Below are 10,646 nucleotides of genomic sequence, written 5' to 3'. Positions count from 1 at the left end.
GCGGTAATTATGCGCCGCGTAGCCGCTCGTCCCGCTGTGGATTTTAGGCGTGTTTTCAGTAATGTTTTTGTTCACCGTGAACTATTTTAAATGTTCGTATTTTCATTGCGCTGTCTTTTATCTCAAACGTCCTGCTTTTCAGATCGTGACAGACTTCTCTTCTTCCTGTTCCTCGCCACCGTTGTCAGCGACTCCACTCGTGTCGTTTTCCACATGCAAACAATAATCAGTATTTTATCAGTGAAGCTCGTTGCCCCTCCTGACACAAGACACCGAGAAGCATCTGAATGTCTGCAGGCCGTCACATCTCGTCCCATCTCACGCATCAAGTCAGTCACATCATCAGTAAATAAATGCGGCAGCGTGCAAAGACAGGCCGCACACGCTCAGAGCGCAGCTGACGAGCGTGTGCAGACCAGTCGACGTCTTCCATACAAATTTCACAAGGTTTTCTTCATTTTACTCAGCAACTTCCAGCAACCGCTCACCATCCAGCTGGGGATTTGTTTTCCTTAGCAACCAGAGGTCGCCAGGCGGTTGTCAGTGGCTCTGTATACACGTGCAACCAGAGACCACAGGAAGTGAAGAACATGCTAGTGCTAGCTGCTTCCAGGTGACTGAAGCAACTACCAATGCGAGTGAAGAGTACCTTTGACTGATAATAATAATAATAACCTGGTAATAAATATATTAGACGGTCACCTAGGCAACCGGAGCCTGGAACGTCCAACCAGCTCTCAGCTTCTAAGTAACAAACAAATCGCTGCCATCGTGGACACAGCGTTAGCGTCATTTCCTGTTTTAGGCTAGTTTCTCACCGTGTCGTGTCTTACTTCCGGTTTTTGTGATTTTTCTGCCCCGCCCACATCGTCTCCACCTGTGTCCTGTTTTCCTGCTCATTACCTTTTTCATCTTTTTTTTTCTTTTTCATGTTTTTGGGTACATCTCTGTACAGACTCTTGATGGTGTCACAAATCAAGAAAGGATGTAAAAACTTGCTGTGAAAATGCGTCTAAGAAAAGTCTGCTGGCCACAGGAAACAGGAAATGGAAGCAGGAGATACTTGAACCTGCAGAGGGAGGGTGGGCACTCCTCTGAGAGGTTTGCATTACCCACCCTCGTGTGAGCGCGCTCACTGATCCAAAGCGCCTCCAAATAAGTTTCCTCTGAAGCTCTGCAGCTCACAGCGGAGGACCACTTAAAGCAAATTGACTTTACTGATGTGAATTATGACGATACTGATATCATGCATAAAGTTATTTACCCTCCGAAGGATTGAAATAAGTCATTCCCTCAGATACGGGGAACTAATATGAATGCAAATAGGATTAGGCTCCTGCATTAGTGTCTGATAAACAATTTACAGGCCTGAGCGTTCACCAGGGGATTCGCTCCACGCGGCGCCTGGAACGGGGGGGGGGTTAACCCTCCATCCTCTGCGAGCGTTCGCCTTCACCGCGTCTGCAGACAAATAAAGAAACGCAGATTACTGGCGAGGTCGCCGATTTACCTTTAAATCAGATCCGATCTTTCCCGAAGGGGAAGCTCCGACCGAGGACGACGCAACAAATGGAATTACAGCCAAACCGCAGAGCGAGCACGTGGTGAAAGACGCCCCGCAGGCCGCCGCTGACAGTTAATATGCAGCGAGAGTTGAGCCGATGCATCTCAGGTGTGCCCGAACCTGCAGCGTGTCCATTTCTACCTTAAAATTTAAAACGGGCCCAGCTTCTTGAGCTTCGCCACTGAAGGCAGGAAAGCCATGAGAAGATGTGTGCAGAGTTCACTGAAGCAGCTCACCCACTCTCAGGCTGCTGTTTGACTATCCCGCGCTCTTATTTTGAAAGCGTAGGCCCTTCCTGTCTGGTTGGACATGTTTAGTCTGGGAGTCCTGGCCCCACAAGCTGAGAAACTCCGATCAAATCAAAGCCAATAAAGTTAAAAACAGAGCCCATCCTCGCCACGCTGACTCGTCTGAGGACACTGAGGTCGTCCTGCAACGGAGCAGGATATTGTGTCACTAAGTTACAGCAGCTTTGCATGACTCGCAGCTTAAAATAATCCTTATTTGTTTTATACTCAACTCATTCTGTGACTCACACAAGCTCCTCCCCTTTTAAGACATCTTTCTGATGATTGGCCAACTTCATCACTAGCGCTGTTTAGTGAGAAAGTCCTGTTTAATACTTCAGATGGACATTTTAAATGTACTCTGAGTACTTTTTCTCTGATTATTAAAGTACACTTTGTTCCAGAGACTGCAGTACTTTTACGTGTACTCTGTGTGCTGTGGGGTAAAAGTGTCATCAGCCTCTTTCCACAGCACATGACGAACCTGATCACATGTCCACACAAACATACGACCACGTAAAACGAACAACAATCTGATTGTCGCGTGGAAGCTCTGAGATTTCTTCCTCACTGGTGAGAAAAGTTTATAACTTCTGCCTTTGAAGCTTTGATGCTGCTCAGTCTTTGCCTGGTACATAACGTCTGAAACGAGCCCCTGCGTGACTGTAACACGCCAGGCTGGAGAATCGTGTAGACATAGTAGCGATGGGCGCCTCGGCCAGCGTGGTGTTCAGACATTTTGTTTATCAGTAAACGTGCTCTCATCTAATGATCCAGCTGATCCAACGAGTGCTTGTTGGTCCACAGAGAAACACAGAGATGGCGGCTCGAGGCCGCCGGCCTGACGGATGTTTTAAACCTGGGACTGCGGTCGAAGAAGCATCGCTGCAGAAAGTGGGCGGACCCTCAGACCCGCCGACCTTCGCGGCGGTGAGCGCGAGCAGGCCGACCTCCAGCGGCGACGGAGGAGACGTGACCTGCTGCGACCTGCTGTCTCTGAGGAGCGACTCGGTATCTTTGGCCAGCGAGTCCAACGTGTTTGGGAAGGTGAGTGAAAGACGAAGAGCCGGGGCGTTCACGCAGACTTTTGTTTCCGAAGCAGGAAATCGGAAATGCCGAGCAGCTGTTGGGATTGGTTTACACCAGCCAGAGGTGTGGACTCGAGTCACATGACTTGGACTCGAGTCAGACTCGAGTCATTAATTTTATGACTTTAGACTTGACTTGAAAAAATGTTCCAAGACTTGTGACTTGACTTGGATTTTTACACCAATGACTTGGGACTTGAATTGGACTTGAACCGGTTTACTTGAAAAGACTTGATGTTTCACCCCAAATATAAAATTTAACACGCATACTATATTATATTATATAGAAAGTGTGCACCATTAATTCAATTCATTCATTTATTCAAACCACACTCCGTACGTATGTGTGCGTGAGCTGTAGCACAGCCAATCAAATTAACCAGATTTTCTTGTTTTTAAAAAGAAAAAAAAAAACGCTCAAATGCTGCAAGGAGATATTTTTTTTCAGGTACATAAACTATGAAGTAGTCAACAAAAACCCGAAATGCAATATGCAAAACATGCAAGTAGAGAATCACAGACAGAGATGGAACAACTTCCAACTTTCTCCGACGGTTGAAGTTGTATAAAGAACGGTAGGCGGGGCTTCATGACTTCATCTAACTAGCAAATCTTGTCCAGGCTCCGTTGGTGATGCAGTTTTTTTTAATGTGTATGATATTTTTGTCATGCGATTTTAAAGCCGGTCCTACAACCGCATCCAAGAATAAAATGCAGCTTATCTCAGAACTGTCGGTGAAAATTATTCTTGGAGCTAAGTTTAATTGAGCTGCATTTTTAAAGAGGTGCAATTTCACAATTTGTGTATATTTTCTACGTTCACTATTTTGTCATGTGTTGAGAAAAACACAGATTTAAAATTACATGGTCTAATATTTACATTTAGCATAACTGCAACATTATTTTTTCGTTTTTTTTTTTTTAAAGACTCGAAAGGACTTGAAATTCAAAATTTCAGACTTGTGACTTTACTCGGACTTTTACACCAGTGACTTGAGACTCGACTCTGACTTGCCTGACATTACTTGAGACTTGACTTGAGACTTGACTTGTGACTTGAGGATAAAGACTTGAGACTTACTTGAGACTTGCAAAACAATGACTTGGTCCCGCCTCTGCCTGTACCAGCTCTGCTGGTGTGAGTCTGACAATAATGAACTGTTACACAAATCTGGGTCTGTGCACACAGAAACTCACATTATGTGACATCACTCCTCGCTCCGATCACGGAACGCCAAAATAAAAGCACAAAGAAATAGGAAATATTTGCTGTAAATAGTTCACAGCAACGTGTGTTGCTTCGGACCGAGGTGATTTCTGTGGCATAAAGAAGAATCACGCTTCCATGATTAACTTATTTGTTTGTCCATCATGGACTGAGCACAGAAACGCTGAGCTCTGTGGGCAGGTACACATCAGGTATAACATCCATATGCATATCCAGGATGCCTGCAAATCCAGCCCATAGTGTCCACAACCAGAGAGCTAGCTTCTTACAGTGCAGTTTGTTCCACGATGAGGACAGAGGGGAGGGTCTGCATGTTAACACGTTTGGGCCAAAGTGCAGCTTCTTCCTGTAACGATGGAGCTGCAGCTAAAGTGATGTCAGCGGTTCAGAGTGCAGGTACGCCCTAGGTGACATCACATGGTCACTGTTTGTTCAGAACAAACCTTCAGTAAGAGTCAGACAACACTGCAGTAAATGTTTGAATTTTTGAATGGAGTCTGGTGTGTGGCTGAGGTTCTCGTCACATTGTACCCAGACTGTGATGTCAACAGAACCAAAACTAAACCGTGAGTGAAACAGGAAGACCCGCCCACTTCTCCCCTCCACGTTTATCACGGTGGTAATAAAGTGTAACGCACTGATAGAAACTATTGTGTTTAATTACCCTTAATTGGGTTTATCATTTATTAATGAGTGTTGTGAAGTTCGTTGACCTTAAACTAAAGGATGAGGTTGAATGAGGAGAAACAGGAAGTGCTCAGGTGAAGTCAGGTGAGCTCAGCCTGAGCGAGGCTCTGTCTACGTTTTCATTCAGGATTTTTAATGCGATCAAATCTGTTTCACCTTTGCCGTCCCACCTTTTAGATCTGAGTAATCACACGTGTTTGCGCCCTCTCGTTCAGCCTCTCGCTCTTACATTCGGACGCCGGCGAGGAAAAGCTGACCCCATCTTGTCGTGATGAACCTAGTGGACTGAACGGACTCCCGCCCTCTGCAGAGGTATCATCACGCTGGCGGCAGGCTCCACATCCCCCCCGCCGAATGAAGCTACGGCGTAATCATAATTCTCTTGACCTCCGATGACCCCTGCGAGGCTCTGACAACGAGGGCCACGCGACACAACAGACGGCGCCGCCCGCTCCAAAATGGCTTTTTCATTTCTCGAACAATCACACTGCGGCAGCGCTGAATGAGAGGGCAGATTACATAAGGTGGGGGTTCCCGGGGTGAGATGAGAGCTTTTTCTCCAAAACGCCGCAGTCGTTATCGCTCTCATTAAATTCCTCCTCTGACTCGGAGCCTGCTTTGAATCCATCCATCGGAACAACACGGCGGCTGGAAATTCTCAATTAATATGTTAATGTGTGCAAGATATTTCATCACAGGAAGCAGAGCTCAGCGCGCTCACAGGTTAGCGCCAAATTACAGGAGACCCACAAACAGCATCATCCGAGCCCACAGCGGCGCTTTGGAGCAGGAACGGGCCCTGAAGGAGCTCCAGGAGAACCCTCCCACCCACAGAAAGTTTCCATAAACATACTGTTCGCTGTTCTTTAGCTTGTGCTCCAGGCCCGATACGTCCGTGAGACCGAGTTTGGATCGGGGATTAAATGAGTGAACGTTACGTGAAGTGTGTGCGTTCCGCTCACATCGACATCAGAGCTGTGTAAAAATAAAAGCTGGCTCTTTTCTGCCTCTCTGTGCTTTGGATACGCTTTCTTCTTGTATGCAGACATTTCTAAAGGAAGAACTGAAATTCACACTATATGCTGTTAAACCATGAATAAAAATTTTGTTTTTTTTGCCATTACTTTATGCAACAAATGCATGTTTTGACAAGTGGAATTACATTTTCTATTAAGCTGGTGCCATATGTTAGGCATTCTTTAATAAGGAAAAACTAGTATGTCAAGGACTTTATTGTGAAAAGAACAGGAAGGCCTTTTGGGACAGACCCTATCCGGTTGTTCAGTGATGACGCGACGAATCCTACTTCCGGGTCTAAAGTAGTCTGCGTTTAATATGGCTTTTGTGTTGTTAACATGTTTAATGTTTTGTATTTTCTTATATTTGATCTCAAAAAGCTCCTAAAACAGTCAGTGATCCCTGTTGACCTCCCTCGGCTTTTATTACCGCTAATCATTTATTTAAGCTCAGTTTTTAAAACCTTGGGATGTAACTACAGCCCAGCCCATGCAGCAGTTTATGAATGACTAACCTCGTATTGTGGATGGATTATCTCAGTTGTTCTCCTGGCTGAAGTTTGGTCCTTTTACAGCATCCTGCCATGCGATTACATTTGTTCCTGACCACCGAAAACACTCACGTTAACTTTTATCGAGTGGAAAAAAAGTTAGCTTGTTCATATTATGCTAGCATAGCTGTGTCGCTAGCGGTCACGTAGCACATCATTATATAGCAGCTAGCCCAACTTCAGTAACCCTACAAACGGCACTGCTGTTTCGTTTTCTGTCTTCATTTATGTTGGAAGTGATAGCAGAGCTGTACATTTGAATTTGTTTCCAAAACCCCGCAGTCAGGACATGCTATATTGTATTTAGATAGAAGCTAGCGAGCTAACTCCCTGCTAACTTCTAACTCCGTTAAATGTCATAAATTCCGTTTTCATGGATGCCTGGATGTTAAACTCAATTGTTACGCCTGGTAGAGCAGAACGCTGATCATTTTATTAAAGATGAAAGACTTTAGACTGTTTTTCCAACTCTCAGTAATGCCATAGTGATCGTTGGATATATGGACCTGCAGCGGAGTTTAGACCCAGACACGGCTAGTGACGTCAGACTGAACAACCGGATTGAAGAAGACGGACGTAGCTGCAGCGAGACCGCCCACTTTTACGCCTCCAGATGAGTGTTTTCAGCGCTGCCACCTTGGTGTTTTGAAACCAGGTGGTACCTCCTGGTTGTGACCAATGACTGTAGAAAACATGGACGATGCCACCCCGCCTCCTCCTATTGTGCAAAAATGAAGCCAAAATACCCCGCTTGTGGAGGCTGCCATCTTGCATTTTTGGAGCCAGAGTCTGCGCAGTAATGACTTTAGGTGGAGCAACTGTGTAACGCTCCCGCCCACACACCCGCTGGACGTGACCGTAAACACGCCCCCCTACACTTTTTACGTAGCCCGGCTGCTCCAGTTTTTTGCTGGTTTACCGCGACTGACGACTCGTTTAATTAAGGTAAAAACAACCATGTCACTGTTATAAAAAAGACACACAGCTTATCATCTTATAGTTCTAAAATCGCTCTGTTGTTAATTCGTTTGCTAGATTAGCCGCTAGCATACGCACTGTGTTGGAGGCTTGTTGCTAGCTAGCTAGCAATGCTACACACCTGTTTTTTTGGGTTTTTTTTGTTTTTTTCAAAATATTAAACTTAATTAAGAAACAGTATACAGAACATGTATACAATCAGAACAAAATTAACATATGCCAGGGGGTGTAATACAAAGAATTACAAACATTCAAATAATTTGTAATTACTACAAATAGTAATAGTTTTCACAGCCTTTTTGTTAAGTGATCCACTAATCAATTTTATGTAACATAAAACATCATTATAGTAATGTTTAAAATTAGGTTTTTTGTTACTGTATTTGCATTTGTGAAAATAAAATTTAGCTAAGATAACTAATAAGTTTATTATAAAGTAAACATCTTCTTTTTTTTGCCTTCGAAAGAAACAAAATACAACATTTTCCCATTTCACAGTAAAGTCTTTGTAGAGATGTCCAGCAATGAATCTACTGAAGTCTTTCCAAAATGTTCTAGCGTATGAACAGATCCAGAAGAGGTGCTGCAGTCTCAGGATGGCTTCCACAAAATCCACAGCTCACATTTATGTCCCTTTTGAACTTCGTCATGTAATGATTAGCAGGATAAAATTTATGCAATATTTTAAATGAGACTTCCTTCACTTTATTCGTTACCAGATACTTGTTAGGAATTGTCCATACTCTTTTCCAGTTAATGTCACTGACAAAGAAATTCCAATAAGAGACCACATGTGGAATAGTTAGAGATTCTGTCCTGAACAAAGCACGAATATTCTTATTACTTTTACTGTGGTTTGTTAGACAGATTCTTCCTATGTGTGAATCTAAAGGGTTGGGGAGAGAAACAATGATATGCAAGGTTGAATACCTTTAAAAAGCATTATAATACCCGTAGGTATTGCATCAAATAATATGGCATATTCTTTGGGTGTGGCTGGAAATTTATAGGTGTTTAAGAATTCTGAGTAGGACATGAGCTGCCCATTAGGATTAAACAGCTGATTCACTAAAACAATCCGTTTCTCAACCCACCTAGAAAAAAATAATGATTTATTTTCATACACTACGTTCCTATTATTCCAAATTGGACACGTATGGGGTGTAAAGTTGTGTTTATATATAAGGGACCAAGCTAATAGAACTTGTTTGTGAAACATCGAAAGGTTTTCTGGAAGCTTATCTATATTATAATCACAACCTAAGATAAAACTTAGACCCCCAAACTTAGAGAAAATGTAGTGAGGAATAAAATTCCAAATGGATACCGGATTTTTAAGAAAATGTTTAGCCCAATTAATCTTAAATGTATTGTTTAGAGTAGTAAAATCCAAAACATTGAGACCACCGTGTTCATAGTCATTCATCAATACACTTTTTCTGATGTAATGTGTCCGGTTTTTCCAGAGCAAGTTGAAGAGCATTCGGTCGATATCCTTACAAGTTTTGCCGTCCACATGCAGAGAAATTGCTGCATAAGTCAGTCGACACAGACCTTCTGCTTTTGAGAGCAATACCCTTCCTCTTAAGCTTAAATCTCTCTGCAACCATTGATTTAATTTGGCTTGAGATTTTTTAATAATTGGGGGAAAATTTAGTAAAATTCTGTCTTTTGTATCTTTGCAGATAATCAGACCTAAATATGTTGCTTCATTTTTAACTGTTATATTACAAATACTCTGAACATTACACTCTTTGACAGGTAATAACTGACATTTATTTAAGTTTAGGACCAATCCAGACCCTTTTGAGAAATCCTCTATTACACGTAAAGCAATTGGCACTTGGCTGGCATTTTTAAGAAAAATTGTGGTATCATCTGCCAATTGACTGATGACAATCTCTCTGTCTGCTATGTTTATACCCTTCACAGGGCTATTCGAAATATGAGAGGCAAGAATTTGGGTGCAAAGTAAAAAAAGATAAGGGCTAATCGGGCAACCTTGGCGTACACCTCGATTAAGACTAAAACGAGAAGTGGTGCCATTTTTCATTCTAATAGAACTATTAGCATTGGAATACAGAGTTTTGATAGCTCTGCAGAAGATATCATCAAAACCAAATTTCTGAAGTGTAAGAAATATAAATTCATGCTCAATTGAGTCAAAGGCTTTATAGAAGTCCAGGAGAAGGATAAATGAGTCATCAGATATTAATGCTGAGTAGTCCAGAATATCCAAGACGAGTCTAATACTATTGGAGATGTGCCTGTTTGTCATAAAACCAGACTGTGTCTCGTCTACAATATCATCCAAAATACATTTAATTCTTCTAGCTAGCAATAGAGCTAATATTTTATAATCATTATTTAGGAGGCTTGTTGGTCTCCAGTTGTCTATAAAAAGTAGGTCCTTCTTAGGTTTGGGAATTAAAGTAATAAGTCCCTGAGTAAGGCTGGGAGGAAGAGTGCCCCTTTCAATACTTTCACTATAAACCTGCAACAAAAAGGGTGCAAGCTGACAAGAAAATGATTTATAGAATTCAGCCACCACCCCATCTGTGCCCGGAGATTTGTTGTTTTTAAGAAATTCAATAGATGTCAATATCTCTTTTTCAGGAATTGGACTGTCACAAAAAAGCCTATCAGCACTTTTAATCATTTCAACATTGTTTACAGAGTCAATAAATTGGGTAGCGACCTTTGCGTTATAATTGGATTCATACAACTTTGAGTAGAAATTACAACAAAATTGAGAGATAATTTTTGCATCATCACTGACCGTACCATTTATATTCAATTTATGAATAGTATTGGTTTTAGATCTATGTTTTTCTAAGCGGAAAAAATAAGCAGAATTCTGCTCTCCCTCCTCTATCCACCTTTTTCTTGAACGAACGAAAGCTCCTTCAGCTTTCTGGCGGTAAATCTCATCCAGTTTAGATTGAAAGGACCTAAGATGTAATCTATCCTCCTCCGAGACCTCGTCTGGTGGGAGTTGATATATTGCGGAAATTTGAACAATTAGATTTTCTTCTTCTGCTGCCCTTGACTTAGCTATTTTTGCCCCATACTGTCTCAACATTTTACTTGTCTCAAATTTAAAAATTTCCCAGTTTGTGCTATAGGAATTCTTGCTACACACCTGTTACTCTAATAGAGATTGAAAATGTGATGTCATTCAGGGGTAAAACCGCAAAGAATTCTGGGAACTCGTGGCAAGAGGTACTAGCTCACGCAGGCTTTCAAT

General features: G+C 42.3%; 1 protein-coding gene across 1 annotated transcript in view; it reads left to right on the top strand.

Annotated features, from left to right (window-relative positions):
- LOC146571707 (uncharacterized) overlaps window positions 1-10,646 on the top strand; it is a 72,190-nt gene that overhangs the window by 8,797 nt on the left and 52,747 nt on the right. The window contains exon 4 of the mRNA XM_085281029.1: window positions 2,659-2,898. Within this exon, the coding sequence (XP_085137155.1) occupies window positions 2,659-2,898 (240 nt within the window). The remainder of the gene's footprint in view (window positions 1-2,658; window positions 2,899-10,646) is intronic.

Source organism: Mchenga conophoros, linkage group LG7 (genome assembly GCF_057382185.1).
Source record: "Mchenga conophoros isolate Kocher_MC1m ecotype Shallow Benthic linkage group LG7, M_conophoros_male_GT1.1, whole genome shotgun sequence".
Lineage (NCBI taxonomy): Eukaryota > Metazoa > Chordata > Actinopteri > Cichliformes > Cichlidae > Mchenga > Mchenga conophoros.
The sequence above is the reverse complement of the archived record's forward strand: the minus strand, read 5'-3'. Positions and strand labels throughout refer to the sequence as shown.